The sequence below is a fragment of the Microcebus murinus genome, chromosome 3, assembly GCF_040939455.1.
Source record: "Microcebus murinus isolate Inina chromosome 3, M.murinus_Inina_mat1.0, whole genome shotgun sequence".
NCBI classification, from domain to species: Eukaryota; Metazoa; Chordata; class Mammalia; order Primates; family Cheirogaleidae; genus Microcebus; species Microcebus murinus.
Window position 1 is genome coordinate 77649013 of NC_134106.1, and position 19398 is coordinate 77668410.

Below are 19398 nucleotides of genomic sequence, written 5' to 3' on the forward strand. Positions count from 1 at the left end.
ATTGTTATATCTTTATGATTCACCTTTCAGTTGTTTCAGGTCTCTGGAAGTTAACCAAAGGCTTTCACTCTGGGGAGCATTCATGCAAGAAAAAAAGTTTTATGGTGCTTTAACTTGCCCTATTTCCATCTTCCTCTCCCCAGTTCCATGATAGACCTGAAAACCAACAGCCCTGAAATCATGGTGAATACCTGCAGCCTATAAGTCACTGGAGGGATTAGAGCCCTTTTTGAAAGAGAATTGTCATTATTTGACCTGTCTGATAGATCCCTGGAAAACCCCACTTACAGCACTTGTCTTTATTTGGCCTAACTCAGAATCTAACCATTGGAACAGCTTTTTCTCTGATAGTGTTTATCAGCTGTTTAACATTCCACTGCCTGAAGCAGTAATGACAGTTGGGGAAAACAAAAGCTGACAAAAAAAAATAAAATAACCTTAAAAGGGAAAGCTGGGGAGTGAGATCTCACAGGGATCTTTGAAAAGCTCTGACATACTCCTGGGAATCTAAAAGCCAGTGCATGTGCAGACTGTGCATATGTCCAGGGCTGTGTGCATGCTCAGGAAGGATTTGAGAAAGCCCTAAGCAGTCACCTCACATTGACCCTGAGGTTCTGTGTAAGCAGCAAGTAAAGGCTAAGACAGAGATGAAACTGCTTGCCTGAACATTGACCATGTACCTCAATAGGCACACAAGGACTCTCAGCAAAAGCTACAAGAAAGGTCTGTGATTCCTGCTGTTTAAGGAAATCTTTGTCTAATCATTATCTGACCAGGAAGCTAACGAAGCTAATGAAGCAGTCACTGCAGTGGCCACATATGACAAAGAATATTACTTTATAGAATTAAATCAGAAAAGTCTGAACAAACAGCAACACAGAAAAGCAGCAACAGCAAATCTCCTAGAAGGGGGAGAATCTGATTTCCAGAGCTTCTACTTTATATTATTTAAAATGTCTAGTTTCAACAAAAGATTATAAGGCATTACAAAAAAGCCAAGAAAGTATGGCCCATACGTGGGTCAGCTGGGGTAGGAGGAACCAAACAGTCACTAAGAACTGTCCCCACGGTAGTACAGATGTTTGACTTAGTAGACAAAGATTTTAAATTAGCTATTTTAACTATGTTCAATGAACTAAAGGAAACCATGTCTACAGAGCTAAAGGAAAGTATGAGAACAATGTTTAAAATGTAATATTCAGTATAACATTATGAATTCTCAGAAATATGAGACAAGAACTGTGAACAGAAATAAACAATAGAAACAGACCCACAAGGGCTCTGGATATTACGTTAATAGATACACTAAAATAACTGTATTAATGTGTATTAGTCAGTTTGGGCTACTATAACAGAGTATCATAGACTGAGTAGCTTAAACAACAGAAATTTATTTCTCACAGTTTTGGAGGTTGGCAAATCCACATTAAGATGCCAGCAGATCTGTTGTCTTGTGAGGGCCAGCTTCCTGGTTTGCAGATAGTTGTCGAGTTGTATCCTCGCATGGCAAAGAGCAGAGCTGAGCGTGCAAGCTCTCATGTCTCTTCTTTGAAAGTCACTAATACCATTCATGAGGACTGTACCCTCATGACCATATCACTTCCCAAAGACTCCATCTCCTAATACCATCACATTGGGAGTTAGGACTTCAACATATAAATTTGGGGAGGGACACAAACATTCAGTCCATAACACTGTAATAGAAGAAGATAAAAACATTATTGAACATTTCATCAGAGATCTAGAAACCATTGAAAGACCCAAATGTATATTCTAGGATTAAAAAAATAAAGTAACTGCGTTTTAAAAATCAACGGATGTGTCTAAGATGCAGATTAGACCCAGTTGAAGAGAAAATTAGTGATTTTAGATATAGGTCAAGAAGAAAATTTCCAAAATGGAGCCAGAGAGATAAAATAATGGGAAAAAAACATTAGAAGAGAGTGGAAAAAGCATAAAGAGCACAATGAGAGAGTCTAATATATATTCATTTGTGTCCAAGAAGGAACACAGAGAAGGGATAGAAGCAATATTTATAATTGAATGCTTCTCTCAAACTAATATTAATAAAATACAGCAAGTCACCAAATAAATAAAAAGAAAATATACCTAAATACATCATAATAAAACCACTGTAAGCCAGATTGAGTGGGAAAACCATAAAAGCTACCAGAAAACACACACAACACTCAAAGTAACAATAATTAGACTGCTGACTTCGTAATAGAAAAAACAGAAACCCAGAGACTCCGTATGTAAGGGGCTTAGAGAAAATAACTACCTAAAGAAAATACCCTTCAAGAATTAAGGTGGAATAATGACATTTTCAAACCATAAAAGCTGAAAGAATATGTCAACACCAGACATGTAGCATAAACAATGCTAGAGATGTTCCTCAGTAGAAGGCAGACGATTCCAGATGTATCTTCACTGATGTAGAAAGGTTTGAAAATCAAAAAACATGAGAAGGGATTTGAGGTAAACACCTGGGTATAGCTACATGAATAGTGTCTACATAAAATATGTACAGAAATGTGCATGGTAACACAGAGATGGCAGATGTGACGATATTAATGTCAAAGTGTAATTAGAGCCAAAAAGAAGAGTTTGACACATGTGTGCAATGGTTAGATCATCACAGCTACTTTTGAAGGACAGGGATGGCCAACAACTTCAAATGAAGGTGATGAAGAAACCTTGACTAAACTCTTTTCAAAACACATCAAGGCATTGCTCTCTCCTACCCTACCAAATTTGTGTCTTCTCATTCCCTTTCTTTGTATTTTCCTAATTGTCTTTTTTTTATTTCAGCATATTATGGGGGTACAGATTTTAAGGTTTCAATAAATGCCCATTTCCTCCCCTCCCCCCACAAGTCTGAGTCTCCATCATGACCATCCCCCAGATGGTGCACATCTCACTCATTATGTATGTATATACTCGCCCCCCCCCCACCTGCCCAATACCCTATTACTGTAGTACCTATGTGTCCACTTAGGTGCTACTCAGTTAATACCAGTTTGCTGGAGAATATATCTGGTGCTTGTTTTTCCATTCTTGGGATACTTCACTTAGTAGTATGGGTTCCAGCTCTAACCAGGAAAATACAAGAGGTGCTATATCACCATTGTTTCTTAGAGCTGAATAGTACTCCATGGTATACATATACCACATTTTATTAATCCATTCTTGGATTGATGGACACTTGGGCTGTTTCCACAGCCTTGCAATTATGAATTGTGCTGCTATAAACATTCGAGTGCAGGTGTCTTTTTTGTAGAGTGTCATTGGATCTTTTGGGTAGATGCCCAGCAATGGGATTGCTGGATCAAATGGTAGATTCACTTGTATCACTTTAAGGTATCTCCATATTGCTTTCCACAGAGGTTGAACTAGTTTGCAGTCCCACCATCAGTGTAGGAGTGTTCCTCTCTCTCCGCAACCACGCCAGCATTTATTGTTTGGAGATTTTTTGATAAAGGCCATTCTCACTGAGGTTAAGTGATATCTCATTGTAGTTTTGATTTGCATTTCCCTGATGATTAGAGATGTTGAGCATTTTTTCATATGTTTGTTGGCCATTCTTCTGTCTTCTTTAGAAAAGTTTCTGTTCAAGTCCTTTGCCCACTTTTTAATGGGGTTATTTGATTTTTTCTTCCTGATTTTTGTGAGTTCTAAGTATATTCTAGTTATCAGTCCCTTATCGGATGTATAGGATGCAAAAATTTTCTCCCATTCTGTAGGTTGTCTGTTTAATTTCATGACTATTTCTTTGGCTGTGCAGAAGCTTTGTAGTTTGATCATGTCCCATTTATTTATTTTTGTTGCTGCTGTGATTGCCTTTGGGGACTTCTTCATAAACTCTTTGCCCAGGCCGATGTCTAGGAGAGTGTTTCCAACTTTTTCCTCTAGAGTTCTAATAGTTTCATACCTTAGGGTTAAGTCTGTTATCCAGCATGAGTTGGTTTTTGTGAGAGGTGAAAGGTGTGGGTCCTGTTTTAGCCTTCTACAGGTGGCTATCCAGTTTTCCCAGCACCATTTATTGAAAAGGGATTCTTTTCCCCAGCGTATGTTTTTGTCTGCTTTGTCAAAGATTAGATGGCTATATGAGGATGGTTTTATATCGGGATTCTCACATCTGTTCCACTGGTCCCTATTCCTATTTTTGTGCCCATACCATATTGATTTAATTACTACAGCTTTGTAGTATAGTTTGATATCTGGCATATTAATGCCTCCCATTTTGTTTTTGTTGCCTAGAATTGCTCTTGATATTCGGGGTCGTCTTTGGTTCCATACGAAGCGTAAAATTATTTTTTCTATATCTGTGAAGAATGCTGATGGGATTCTAATAGGTATTGCATTGAATCTGTAGATCAGTTTGGGTAGTATAGACATTTTGATGATATTGAGTCTGCCAATCCACAAGCATGGTATGGATTTCCATCTGTTTACATCCTCTGCTGTTTCCTTCCTCAGTGTTTCATAGTTCTCCCTGTAGAGGTCTTTTACGTCCTTGGTTAAGTATATTCCTAGGTACTTTAATTTCTTTGTTGCTGTTGTGAAGGGAATTGAGTCTTTGATTTGGTTCTCAATTAGATTGTTGTTGGCGTATATGAATGCCTCTGATTTCTGTGTATTGATTTTGTATCCTGAGACTTTACTAAATTCATTGATCAGTTCCAGGAGTTTCTTGGTTGAATCCTTGGGGTTTTCTAGATACAATATCATATCATCAGCAAACAGTGAAAGTTTGATCTCTTCTGCCCCTATTTGGATACCTTTGATTCCATTTTCCTGTCTGATTGCTGTAGCCAAGACTTCCAGCACTATGTTGAACAGAAGTGGAGATAGTGGGCACCCTTGTCTGGTTCCAGTTTTAAGTGGGAACGATTTCAATTTTTCCCCATTCAGTATGATGTTGGCTATGGGTCTGTCATATATGGCTTGTATCATTTTTAGGTATGTCCCTTCTATGCCTATTTTCTTAAGTGTTCGTATCATGAAAGGGTGTTGAATTTTGTCAAAAGCTTTTTCTGCATCTATTGAAAGAATCATGTGGTCTTTGTTTTTGCTTCTGTTTATGTGGTGAATTGCATTTATAGATTTACGTATGTTGAACCATCCCTGCATCCCTGGGATGAAGCCCACTTGGTCGTGGTGGATTATTTTTTTGATAAGTGTCTGGATTCGGTTAGCTAAGATTTTGTTGAAAATTTTTGCATCTATATTCATTAGGGATATTGGTCTGTAGTTTTCTTTTTTTGTTGCATCCTTTCCTGGTTTTGGTATCAGAGTAATATTCGCTTCATAAAAGGTGTCGGGGAGGTTTCCGTTCTTCTCGATGTTCTGGAATAGTTTCTGCAAGATAGGTACTAGTTCTTCTTTGTAAGTGTGGTAAAATTCAGGTGTGAAGCCATCTGGACCGGGACTTTTCTTTTTAGGGAGATTTGTAATTGCTGTTTCTATTTCAGCTGTTGAGATTGGTCTGTTCAGGGAGTCTGTTTCTTCTTGGTTGAGCCTAGGGAAGCTGTGTGTTTCTAGAAATTTGTCCATTTCCTCCACATTTTCCAGTTTGTGTGCATAAAGATTTTTGTAGTATTCATAAATTGTATCTTGTATCTCTTTGGGATCAGTTGTGATATCTCCTTTTTTATTCCTGATGGAGCTTATTAGAGATTTCTCTTTTCTGCTTTTCGTTAGCTTAGCCAATGGTGTGTCAATTTTGTTTATTTTTTCAAAGAACCAACTATTTGCTTTATTAATCTCCTGAATAGCTTCCCTGTTTTTAATTTCGTTTAGTTCTGATTTGATCTTGTTGATTTCACTTCTTCTGCTGGGTTTGGGGTTGATCTGTTCTTCTTTTTCCAGCTCTTTGAGTCGTTTCATTAGATTGTCTATTCGTGATCTTCTTGTCTTTTTGTTATAGGCATTTATGGAGATAAACTTTCCTCTCAGAACTGCTTTAGCTGTGTCCCAGAGGAGTTGATAACTTGTCTCTCCATTGTCGTTTTCTTCATAGAATTTTTTTATTTCCGTCTTGATTTCTTCATTTATGAAGTAATCATTTAGTAGGAGGTTGTTTAATTTCCACGTTTTTGTGTAGAAATGTGAGTTTCTGTTAGGGTTGATTTCTAGTTTTATTCCACTGTGATCTGAGAAGGTACATGGTATGATTTCTATTTTTTTTAATTTCTTGAGATTTTCTTTGTGTCCTAGGATATGGTCAATCTTAGAGAATGTCCCGTGAGCTGATGAGAAGAACATGTATTCAGTGGATTTTGGGTAGAATGTTCTGTAAATGTCAGTCAGACCCAATTGTTCTAGAGTTTTGTTTAAGTCCATTATTTCTTTATTAATTTTCTGTTTGGAGGATCTGTCTCATGCCGTCAGTGGGGTGTTGAAATCTCCGGTGATTATGGAGTTGCTATTAATCCATTTGCTTAGCTCCAGTAAGGTTTGCTTTATGAATCTGGGTGCCCCTAAGTTGGGTGCATATATATTTAAAATTGTTATCTCTTCTTGTTGAACTGTGCCCTTCACCATTATATAATGACCCTCTTTGTCTTTCACTACTTTTGTTGGTTTAAAAACTAAATCGTCTGAAATTAGAACTGCCACACCAGCCTTCTTTTGGCTTCTATTTGCTTGGAATATTGATCTCCACCCTTTTATTTTTAGTCTATATGCATGCTTGTAGGTCAGATGTGTTTCCTGAAGACAGCATATACTTGGCCTGTATTTTCTTATCCATTCAGCCAGCCTATGTCTCTTGAGTGGAGAGTTTAAGCCATTCACATTTGTTGAGAGAACTGATAGGTAAGGTAGATTACTGATCATTCTGTTGGGTTGGATGTTGTTGGTATGATTTCTGTCTTGAGCCATTGTAATATCTGGCCTTTAATATCTTTGAGTTTTGGTTGTTTTTATATTCGTGGGTTGTTATTATGATGTTCCGTGCGTAACGCTGTTTTAAGTAATTCTTGTAGGGCTGGTCTTGTCTTGGTGAATTCTCTGAGGCTTTGCTTGTTTGAGAATGTTTTTATTTCTCCCTCATATACGAAGCTTAGTTTTGCAGGGAATAGTATTCTAGGCTGGGCATTGTTTTGTTTCAAAAGAGTGAGAGTGGGGCCCCAGTCTCTCCTTGCTTGTGAAGTCTCATTAGAGAAGTCTGATGTTATTCGAATTGGCTTTCCCTTGTATGTTACTTGCTTCTTTTGTCTTACAGCTCTTAGAAGGGCCTCTTTAGTTGATACTTTGGTCAGTCTGATGACTGCATGTCGTGACGTATTCCTGTTTGCATTTAATCTCCCAGGGGTCCTCTGAGCTTCTTAAACTTGTATATCAAGATTTTGAGCAAGGCCTGGGAAATTTTCCTCTATTATATCTTCAAACAGCTTGTCCAACCCTTGAGTGTTGTCTTCTTCCCCTTCTGGTAACCCTATGAGCCTCCCATTAGGTTTCTTCACATAATCCCACAGCTCTTGTAGGCTTTGCTCTTTTCTCTTATTTCTCTGCTCTATTTCTGTGACTGATTTATTTAATTTGAGGGTGTTATCTTCAAGCTCTGAGATTCTTTCTTCTGTTTCATCTACCCTGTTCTTGAGACTTTCCACTGTATTTTGTAGTTCCTTGAATTGATTCTTCATTTCCAGGAGTTCGGTTAAACTTTTCTTCATTGTGTCTATTTCTTTTTCCATATCCTGGAGGCTTTTTGTGGTTTCTTTGTGTTGGTTATTGAGTTGTTGTTGCAGCTGGGTGAGTGTTCTTATGATCCACATATGAAATTCCTCTTCTGTCATATTGGTTGCCGGATTTTGGTTGGTGTCCGTTTCTAGGGGGCTGGTGCTCCTCTTTGGGGATGTGTTTTCTGTTTGGTTCTTCATATTTCCTGAGTTCCTTCGCTGATTTCTTCCCATGTCGATCAGTTGTTGTTTCTTTCCTTTAGGTTATTGTTTGGGTATTCACCCACCTTGTTTAGTTTCTGAGGCGTTAGGTGGTGTCTGTGGGTGAGATTGGACCACTCCCTGTATATTGAGTCAGTGGGTGCCGTGGAGAGGCTGTGCAAGATGCTGTCCCTGTCAGTAGGTGGCATTTGCTTGGAGGAACAGGCTATGCTGTTGATTTTGTGTCCTGTTATCAGCTCTTGTTCTGGGCGGAGCTGGGTTGGGTAAGCCTGCCCTCAGGTAGTTAGCAGGGGTCAAAGTTCTGTTCTCTGCTTCCAGGAAAAGCTGTCAGGGCAGGGCTGGAATGGTCCTGCTCAGCCAGAAAGTCTGGGTGTGGGGATGGGGCTCTCTGAGACCCGCAGTCTGGAGCGGGCCTCGCTTCTTTCCACCCTCCCCAACTCTGCAGCTACTCCTGGGCCTCTGCCAGCAGGCCAGACCACAAGCCACCAGGCCTCTCCGGACCGTGATGCCGGCGGGGAGGTTCCCTGCACAGTAACGCCACCTGGGCTGGGCGCACGGCCTCCTCCTGGGAGGAGGCTTGCCCTCTAGGATGCTGATCCGCCCCTGGGGGCACACAAACCTCAGTAGGCTGTTCACGTATAACCCTTCTGTGCCCCGGGCAATGCTAGCCCTCGGTGCAGGGGATCTGGTCTGCAGGTCCGACCTCTGGGTCCCAGAGTTCAAACTGTATCCCCACCAGGGAGAGGAGTTCCGATTCCAATTCACCCACAGGGAGCCCAAGCTGGGTCTATGTCTCTCAGCCTCTGAGTCAGCACCGTTCTCCTGGGAACATCGTGCCAGCAGCACCTGGGAGAGCTGGCGGGTAGGGAGCTCACAGTCTGAGTTCCCCTGAGTCAGCTGTAGGGTCCCAAAAGGGAAGGTCCCGTTCCCTGGAGGTGCCTCTGGCTGGTGGCTGTATTGTCTCTCTGGGCAGCCACGGGTAGGGTCGGGGGAGGGGAGGAGGAGGCAATATGGCGCTTGCCGCGCAGCTCGGGTCTGTGCACACGGAGGTGCCCGGAGGAAGTTGGGAACCTGGTACCACGTCTGCTACAGGCTCACCGCTGGCTGGTGGCTGCCGTCTCTGGGCTGGTGTCCGCCGGTCTCTCCACCCGCTGGGGAGCCCACCAGCAGTCCCAAATGCAGGGGAGGGGAAACAGCAAATCCAGCTACCCTTGCCACTGGTCTCCGGGCTGCTCCGGTGGTCTCAGTCTCCAGTTCTCCTCCGCAGCCTCTTCCCGTGGAGTCTCCCGGGGTCTCAGGTACCCCTCCTTCCGGCCCTCGTCCGCTGTATGCTCGTCTTCTTGCTTCTTTTTTCTAATTTCTGCTAGAATCTGTCTTTTCTGCAGAGACACTCTGTCTGGCGGTGTTTCTCGTCCGCCATCTTCCTAATTGTCTTTTAACCTGTCATTTTTTTCTCATTTCTTTCATCTCTATTAGTGTCTTCCATCCCATCTCTCTTTAGCTTCTTGCTTTTCCTCTGCGTTTGTCTCACCTGTTATGGATACAAAATGTATTTTTTAATTGTAGTTAATAACTTTTTGTTTTTTCTATGTTTATTTTTAAATCAAGATAAAATATACATGGTATAAAATTTATTCTGCGGCATTATGTACAGTCACATGTTGCTTAACCACAGAGATACATCTGAGAAATGTATCGTTAGGTGATTTCCTTGTGCAAAAATCACAGAGTGTACTTACACGAACCTAGATGGTACAGCCTGCTATACACCTAGGCTGTATGGTATAGCCCATTAGTCCTAAACTTCTAACCTGTACAGCATGTTACTATACTGAGTACTGTAGCAGCTGTAACATAATGGTTAGGTATCTGTGTATCTTAACACGGAAAAGGTAATGGATTGCTATGATGTCACTAGGCAATAGGAATTTTTCAGCTCTGTTATAATCTTATGTGACTGTCATCAAATATGTAGTCCATTATTGACCAAAACATCATTATGTGGCACATGACTGTTTATCCACATTGTTGTACTACCAACACCACCATCTATCTCTATAACTTTTTTCATCATGGTAGACCTAAATAGAGTTAATAAATTCTAATGTTCTTTATTCTTAATTTAAAAGGGAGAAACTGAACATTCTGTTTTTAAATTAATCCCACTGAAAAAGCTAAATATTTTTATTAGTGTTGAACTTAGATTTACCATATATTTCATCAATTCCAAGTTGTCCTTTGTTATCACATTTTAATCTCTCTTTAATGAGGAAACGTCTTACAATTGGTGGCATATCCTAGTTTAATAGCAATGGGCTTTTTTTTCCTTTCATGCATGTTACAGTCAATGAAATATGACCATTTTTTCCTGTGAGTCACTTCTGTGATAGAATTATCTGAGTCTTGTAATCTATTTCAAAATACTTAGTCTAATACATTTTTCTAACTGAAATGGTCCTACAAGGTACTTTAATTCTGAAAAGTAATAATTTTAATAATCTTGTGTTTAATATGAGTTAGGAGAATAAATGACTAATGACTTTTTTATAAAAGCATTAGGCCGATTGCAGTGGCTCATTCCTGTAATTCCCAACACTTTGGGAGGATGAGGCAGGAGGATCATTTGAGCCCAGGAATTCAAGACCAGCCTGGGCAACATAGCGAGATCATGTCTCTACAAAAAAAAAAAATTAGCGGGGCATGGTGGTGCACGCCTGTAGTCCCAGCTACCTAGGAGGCTGAGTCAGGAGAATCGCTTGTAGCCCAGAAGTTGGAGGCTACAGTGAGCTATATGATTGCATTGGTACACTTCTCCAGCCTGAGTGACAGAGTGAGACTCAGCCTCTAAAAGTAACAAGTAAATTTTTAAAAGACTTTGTTTATTTGCTATAAAATTTAAATTTTCTTCTAGCATGCATCTATCTGCACACCAAGATACATGGGGCACCATAAGTTTAGAGTTAGCCAAAGCAGTCATAGGATGCAGGCATATGCAGCTTGTCTTAAATTTCATAGATCCTGTGGCTCCTTAGCTCAGTTGGTTAGAGTTTAGTTTGTTATTGAGGTCAAACTTGAGGGGTCAGACCCCAAATGATATTATTGGCTTTGTGTTCCACTCCATGGACACAGAAAGTCCCCTTCAGTGCAGCCTTCCATTGCAGTTATGGCATTGCTGTCAGGGAGGGTGGTAGATGGGAGGAGGAGTGAGAAGAGATTTGTTTCAATTTTAAAAACCACCTCCCTGTGACAACTGACAATGTGATGATCTCATCCCTTAGAATGTCATTTACTCTTTGTACTTTCTTTGGGTGTATTTGGAACAGAGAACTAACAGGAACTGGTTTTAAAGATTCATTTCTTTCCCTTCTTGGTTCTATCTATAGCTTGCAGTGAGCTGCACACTCCATCGCTAGATCGAAAACCAAATAGTTTTGTGGCAGTGAGTGTAACCACCCCTCCTCAGGCATTCTGGACGAAGCATGCGCAGACGGAGATCATTGAGGTGGGTGTGGCTGGTCTCTCTCCTCAGAGGGATCCTTGAGATAGGCTCAAGTGGTATTTCTAGCCCTGGTGAGAGGTCTGTTCAGTTACCTGAGCACCTGTAGCTGCAGTTATATTTATGTGAGTTGTTGCTATTTCCTCATGCGGTTTTCAATACATTGATATTTTCCATCACACTCATGTGGGTGGCATTTGTATTTGCCATATCCTTTTTAACTCTTAATACCTATTGGCTGGTTATTTTTGAACAATGATCCTATAAGGTTGATTGCCTTTTGAGAAATAAGACCTAAGTCTTCTTTGTCGTCTCCAATTGGCTGCTACTTTTGGTGAGTTGTGCTTATTAATCAATGCTTGGAAGAATGTTAAGTATTAACCAACCCTCTTGCCCAGACATACCCCGTTTTTGTTGGTTTTTGTTTTTACAGCTCTTTCAGTTTTATGGTATGTGTTCAACTCCTTATATTAAATGATACACATTCACCAAGGGAATTTTATAAAAATCCTCTTAGATAATTGAGCATATTACATAAGTTGTGACACTAAGTGTAGGAGTTACTAGCATGAGATTCTGCAGGGTTTTATTTGTAATATGAAGAATTATCAAACAAACTTAAACTGCATTTTCCCTTCTTCCTCAGTTGTACAGTTTAGAAACTAGCCCACTCTTTCAGTCTCTTGGAAACTTGTCCAAGTTCAAGACAACAGTTCTGTTTCCTAGCATTTGTTGAGCACTGCCTACACATCTGGCACAGTGATGGGCACTGCGGATGGTGCAGAGAACACTGGGGCCCGGTTTCTGCCCTGAGGAGTCTCTCAGCCTGTGGGTGAGAGGGCAGAAAAGAATGTGGCTGGTCCTGTACACAGCAGAGTGTGGGAAGTGTCAGAGCACAGAGGAGGCGAGGGTCCCATCCAGCTCTGAGGGTCAGAGCAGCCTTCCTAGGGTGGGGCTTCATGAAGTGCTGCTTCAGTAGGTCTGGGGTGAGGCCCAAGACTGCATTTCCCACAAGCTCCCAGGTAGTGCCTGTGTGGCCAGTCTGGGGACTACATGTTGAAGGGCATGCCAAAGTTCTGGGTAGTTTTGCAAAGGTATGATGATAAGAAAGCAGCTTGCAGATTTGGGGCCTAACAGTATCCTGTTCAGTATGTGTGAAAGGCCCAAGTAGAAGTGCAAGGATGGGATACCTTGAAGGCCAGGCCAGGGAGTTTGTAACACAGCAGCAGGTAGCATGCTCTTGTAGGCTTGTGTGCAGGGGGTGTCACCTGACCTGATGTCCTAACTCAGACAGTTGTTTGGGGAAATGATGCAAGACCTGTCTTTGGCAATGGGAGGGAGGCAAGAAAAATGCACATGAGAGAGGCTCTGGAAATAGAACTTGCAGGAGGGATTCACAGACACTGGGTACAGAGAATGACAGAAAAGAAGGCACCAAAGCAGATGCCCAGGGGGTCAGCTAGGAAAGAGAGTCAGAGTTGGCCTTAACCAAGGGCAGTTCAAGGGTGAGTTTGAAATGGGTTGAAACTTCTGCAGGCCACCCAGGAGGGGCTCTCCAGCAGCTCTGACAGATTCCACCCAGAGCTGCAGAGAGAGTAAGTGGCCAGAGGCATGGACATCACAGCAGCTACAACAGAAACCATGAACAGTTTGGCTGAGATAGTTAACCATTGCCTGAGAAAGAGAATATGGTATTATGGGACTTTGGGGGCAGGGCTAAGCTGCCAGGAAATAGCCACCTAGAAACTAGCAGCTGGCCCTACAAAAAGCATAGCTTTAAAAAAGTCAGGCTGTAATTATTCCAAACACAGGCTTCTAGAAATATATAATAAGCCACTTAAGCCATTGATTTCCTCTTTTATCTGCCTGTTTATCAAAAGGGACAACCCAAGTAGTAGGTCCAAATATGTAACACACCTTAAGTTGTAAACTAAGAATGCATATGGACATTCACCTCATTTCAATTTTAGAAAATTTCTCCTACTGAGTGTGAAACCCTTAGAAACAAGCCCTCAGGCACAGCTTGTGCAATGGGCCTGTTGTATCTGGATCAGTAATGGTCTATGTCAGACTACTTTTTCCTCTTTTAGAAAGCAGTTTTTTGGATGTATGCATTCATTTAAGCTACCATTAGCATTCAAGTCTGTAAGAATGTTAGTTTCTTATTCTAAAAATGTTGGCGTATTTCAAAAGCAAGTACTTTAAAAAATCCCATTCCATATGCTAATGATTTCCTTTTCTGTTCTAGGGAACCAACAATCCTATATTTCTAAGCAGTATTGCCTTCTTTCAAGACTCTCTTATCAATCAGATGACACAAATCAAACTATCTGTATATGATGTCAAAGATAGATCTCAGGGAACAGTTAAGTAACGTGTGGTTTGTGGGATTTTTTTTTCCTTTTTTAAAATTATGTAATCGTTTGAGTGAGAAGCGAACACAGATTGACTACGCTACTGGCTCACAAATTAACTCATGTCTAAACATATTTGTCTTTGGGAATTTCTGAGCATCTCTATTGGCTGCTGACATGAGGGTAAGATGTGTTGTGGGAGCTAGCCAGCCGGACTCCCTGGGGCCATGGTAATTGAATCTGAGGTAAAGCCAGCACACTGATGCAGTCTCTCTTCCCTTCTCTTCCTCAGATGTATTTACTGGGCTCTGGAACATTCATTGTCAAAGATCTGCTCCAGGACAGGCATCATAGGTTACATTTAACACTAAGGTTGGTATTTAATTTTATTGTTTTGAAATGATCTAGAATTATGGGGTCCGGGGACAGATGGGGAGAGGCCCTGTTTCCTATGCTGAGAGCACACCCTACCTCCCACCAGAGGCCAGTTTATCTGGGGATGTAGCTGTCTGTTGAAGCAAAGGAATTAAACTCAGCCTATCAGAGGACCTATCAGGAAATGGAAATTTGTGGCATTTGTAGGAGGTAGGAGCACAGCTATGGTCAGACCTAAAGGAAAGCCTAGATATCTAATAGTACTAAATGTGTTTGCCTGTTACCTGTTCCCTCCCAATAGAAGGTAGTCTCCCAGACAGCAGGGATTTTTGTCTGCTGTTCTTCGTTCCTGTATCCCAAGGACCAAGAACAGTGCCTAGTGCTCAATAAATATTTGTTGACAGAATGAATGAAAGAAAGGGAACCCACACACACACACACTCTGTCCCTGGCTGGGAAGATGAAAGATGCCAAGATGTCAACACTTCCAAATTCATTTTGGAAGGGGAAATTTCCAGCAAAGCTCCTGACATGATGTTCTTTTTTTCAAAATAATGTAAAAAATGGAGATGAGTCCAAAATAGCAAAGGCAGCCTGGCATGGTGGTTCATGCCTGTAATCCCAGCACTTTGGGAGGCCAAGGAGGGAGGATCACTTGAGCCCAGAAGTTTGAGACCAGCCTGGGCAACATATCGAGGCCTTGTCTCTACCAAAAATTTTAAATTAGCCAGGCATGTAGTCCCAGTTACTTGGGAGGGTGAGGCAAGAGAATTACCTGAGCTCAGGAGTTTGAGGCTGCAGTGGGCAATGACTGCACAGGTATGCTCCAGCCTGGGTGACAGAGTAAGACCCTGTCTTCAACAAAAAAAACACCAACAAAGAAAATTTGACAAGATTAAGTCCCTTCAATAGCAAAACATCCTGAAACTGCTGTAAGTAATGACAGTGTTGTATGCATTGGCTGTCCAATCAATGGACAGGACAAGAGCCCTGTGGCAGTCCTTATCATGTATGGAGAACTTGATTCAGGAAAAAGGAAGACTCTTAGGGTAAAATAAGAGGGATTGTGTGAGGAAAGGGGATGTTGGAGAAAAATATTTAAGTACATCATATGCCAGAATTAAATTCTAGTTAGGTTAGAGTTAAATGTGAGAAAGGGACCTCATTATTTGTAAAAAAAAAAAAAAAGAGTTAAAGATGACTATTGAACAGATAGTATGGGGAAGGACCTTTCTAGGCATGAGAACAATGAGAGAGTCACAATGGAAATGGTCAGTACATGTGACCATATAAAAATTTAGAACATGGCTAAGTCAAACAACATAAATAAAAAGTCTGAGACTCCCCTGGATGAATCATGTGGGCCCATGTCAGTTACCCTCAGGGGTCTCGGGGTTAAAGCTGACTAGGTCTAGAGTGGTATCAGCTGTATCATATCAGGATTCAGAGCTTCAGGATGCCCTGGCTGGGCTCAGTTTACTTGGCATGCAGGCATTGGCCTTGGTCTTAGGGCTAAGCAAGGTATGAGAGTAGAGTGGGAAGGAACAGAAGGGGGTCCAGTGCCAGAAAAAGGTGCTCTCCAGTTCTGACTCTGAGATGTGTCCCCATCACCCTCTGGGCTGGGGTGAGCTAAGGGGCTGGTGGCAGCTCAGGAGCGGCATTGGCTCCTCTTCACGGAAGCCCTCCCCAACTTCACCTGGCACGTCCACACTTCTCTATGGTGCTTTGTCCCTTCCCAGTTGCAGCCCTTCTCTGTGCCCCAGGGTTTCCTTGTCTGCGTCCCCTGGAGGGAGACTGTGCATGTAGTAAATGCTGACTGACCTGTTGGCCAGGCCCTGCTGCTCCCAGGATCCCCGATGATCCAGGGAGGCTGGGCTGTGCATTTAAGCAGAAAAGAAGCACAGTTGCCACACTGCTCATCAAAGCACGTTGCTTGTTGCAGGTCTGCAGAGAGCGACCGTGTGGGTAACATCACTGTTATCGGCTGGCAGATGGACGAGAAGTCAGACCAGCGGGCCCCCGTGACCCGGTCTCTGGACACTGTCAATGGGAGGGTCAGTATGCCACCTTCCTCCTCTCCCTTAGAAAGAGCAAGAGGACCTGTCTGTGTGGACTTAGCCTCTGTGCTCAGTGAAGGGCAGGGCCTGCTCCTTAATCCAACCCCCTCCCCACCAACCCACCCAGCAGGATGTTCAGTTCTCCACAGGCACATCTTGCTCCTGGCCTGCCAGGCTCTGCTGCCCTGGGGCCTGCGTCTACTCTGGATACCATACTGGCCATCTCTAAGGGTGGGAGCGAGTAGGCAAGAGCCCTGCCAGAGGAATTGCAGCTGGGAGGGGAGACAGAGATGTGGTGCATGAGCAAAGAGGTCTTTGAGACCTGGGTCATCTGTTATTTTGTTAATGTCCTCCTTTCCCAGATCCATGTGCCCTGCACACACCTCACCTTCTCAGCACCCTTTCCCTCTCCCCCATTATCTCCCCTTATCCAACACACACCCTCCCACATCTCCTCCCATGCACATTCTCACACAGACACTCTCATGCTCTCAAAGGAGAATTCTAATTTAAGAGCCCCAACACGGAGAAGTAGTCATTGTTGTAAAATACAGAGATATCTCATTTTACCCAAAATAAGCCCATAATGTTAGCTCTGAAAATATTCCTTGGCATCATCTATTACCTTGCTTTCATTTTATACATTAGGACACCAAAACACAAGGTGAAATGACCAAGGAGATATGCGTGTCTAGATAATTATGTATGCATGGAATATGTTCAGTACACTGGGAGGTGGATTAATTTGTGGCTTGGGCAGCATGTTTGTTGTAGAGTTAATAGTGGATATTCATTTTAAGAGTTCTTTTATGATGCACTTAGGCCACCATTTCTGCTGAGTGCTCTGCAGCCAGTCGAATCTCACAGTGTTCTTGTACTTGTCTGTACGCATTATTAGATGGTTCTACCCGTGGATGAGAGCTTGACCGAGGCATTGGGAATCCGATCCAAATATGCTTCCTTGCGAAAAGACACTTTACTGAAGTCAGGTAAACAGCTTCCTCCATTGGTACTCTTGCCACTCTTGTGAGTGTCCACTCAGGCCCATGATTGTCACAGCCATGCACCCTTATTCTCACCTGTCTGCTTGTCATCGAGCTGTTCTTTTTGCAGCATAGGAAGGGTTAGTAATACTCCGAGGAAGCCAGGTGCCTCCTTCGTTTCACTCTTTCTTGTTTTGCATTGGGTTTAGTGACCGATAACCTCCCTGTCCACAGCTGCTTGCACTTTAGAGTTAGTTACATGTTGTGGGATGAGAAGATTGTTGCAATGGAGGAACGTTCTGGCTCAGTCACTTGGTGGGTTTTGGTTTAAGTGTTTTAATTCCCTTGAGATGAAAGGTGAGAGGACTTGAAGGTGTCAGCATCATTGAGGGCCAGGGGAGGAGGACCCGCGAGGCAGGTCTGCAGCCAACTTTCACACAGCCTCTGTCTCCCCTGCTTGCCCCTGTCAGTGTTTGGTGGCGCCATCTGCCGCATGTACCGATTTCCAACCACCGATGGCAACCACCTGCGGATCCTGGAGCAGATGGCTGAGAGCGTGCTGTCCCTGCATGTGCCCCGGCAGTTCGTAAAGCTCCTGCTGGAAGAAGATGCAGCCAGGTGAGGCCACATGGAGGAGCTGACAACCCATCACACCCATGCCATGTGCCCCTTCCTGTCTGAGATGTGGTGGGCAGAGCACCAGCATTAGATGGGCTGAACTACAAACCCAGCCTCTGCCCCTTGTCAGCTTTGTGGCCTTGGCTAGCCAGAGCCTCAGCTTGCTCATCTGTATAACAGATTCCTATGCAAGGAGTTCATAAGACAGAATGTTTGAAGCCCCAGATGTTTGCCCAGCACTCAGCACCTCTTCCCTTCCCTTCCCCTTTTCTTTCCCCTCTTGTTCATCCTTCAGAAAGTTAGAAATGGCAGTTATTCTTTGGGCATAGCTGCTTGGATCAGTGGATTCCTAGGTTAGGACCACAAAGATGAGGGCTCCAGAAGACTGAGTATGACCCATACGGCACTCTGGTCCCATGAAGCAAGGGTCTCAACCCCTTTGCATCTCTCATCTCAGGGCATATTTTATTAGTGCTAAGGCAGGGAGATGCCTGACAGGTGGTTCAGGCCTTGCAGATTATGTCTCCTGTCTGTCTCTGTCTTAGTCCATTTTATGCTGCTATAATAGAATACCAGAAACTGGGTAATTTATAATGAACAGAAATTAATTTGGCTCATGGTTCTGGAGGCTGGTAAGTCCAAGAGCATGGTGCTGGCATCTGGCAAAGGCCTTTGTGCTGTGTCATCCCATGGCAGAAGGCATAGCATGTCGAGAGAACTTGTGAGAGGGGGCTGAACTCACTTTTATAATAAACCTACTCCTGCAATAACCAACCCACTGCTGAGATAACGGCATTATTCCATGAGGGCAAAACCCTCATGACCTAATCACGTGTTAAAAGTTCCATCTCACAACACTTGTTACATTGGGGATGAAGTTTCCAACACGTGAACCTTAGGGGACACATTGAAACCATAGCAGTCTCAGACTGTCATTTCTACTTCTTATTCTAAAAAGATGTTAATTATAAGCACAACAGAGGCTTGAAGGAAAACAAGGCAGCCAGAATCCTACTGTTTTAATACAGTTATCTTGTTTTAATTTTTTATCTTGAAAAAAATTAAAAATTATAAATGGTAAGAATAATACAATGAGTGCCCAAATTCCTTTCACCTAAATTTACCAATTCTTAATATCTTGCTAATTGCTTTATCTCTACATATGCATACAGAGCTATTTAAATTTTTTCATTCTAGCTTTGCCTTATTTATATATATTTACATAGTGACAGTCGCCTTTTACATATATCTTCACCTTTCATGTTTTAATTTTTAATGATGGCACAATTTTCCATGATGTGGTATATTACAACTTTAAAGAATACATCCGTTTAACAAGTGCTTTAGTTCAGGGTTTTTTTGTTTATAGCTGCAACCACGTGTCAGGCACTGTGTTCAGTGTGGGAGGCTTCTTGGTGAGCTCGACAGACTGTGGGAGGTGGTCAGACGCAGAGCTGGGAGCCATACGGGAGCTCCAGATGTGTCAGCCTTTGCTGGAAATTAAAAGGGAGCTGCAAGAAGAAACAAGGTGATCGAGCAGGCAGGCCTCTGTGAGATGGTGACATTATGCTGACACAGAGGCATAAGAAGAGCTTCATGAAACACAGG

General features: G+C 42.5%; 1 protein-coding gene across 10 annotated transcripts in view; it reads left to right on the plus strand.

Annotated features, from left to right (window-relative positions):
- Positions 1–19398, plus strand: part of INPP4A (inositol polyphosphate-4-phosphatase type I A) — a 147758-nt gene that overhangs the window by 83688 nt on the left and 44672 nt on the right. For all 10 annotated transcript variants that reach the window (XM_076001011.1, XM_012786983.2, XM_012786977.3 and 7 more), the window contains 6 exons: positions 11291–11409; positions 13652–13768; positions 14050–14129; positions 16075–16186; positions 17088–17178; positions 17643–17790. In XM_076001011.1, the coding sequence (XP_075857126.1) occupies positions 11291–11409; positions 13652–13768; positions 14050–14129; positions 16075–16186; positions 17088–17178; positions 17643–17790 (667 nt within the window). The remainder of the gene's footprint in view (positions 1–11290; positions 11410–13651; positions 13769–14049; positions 14130–16074; positions 16187–17087; positions 17179–17642; positions 17791–19398) is intronic.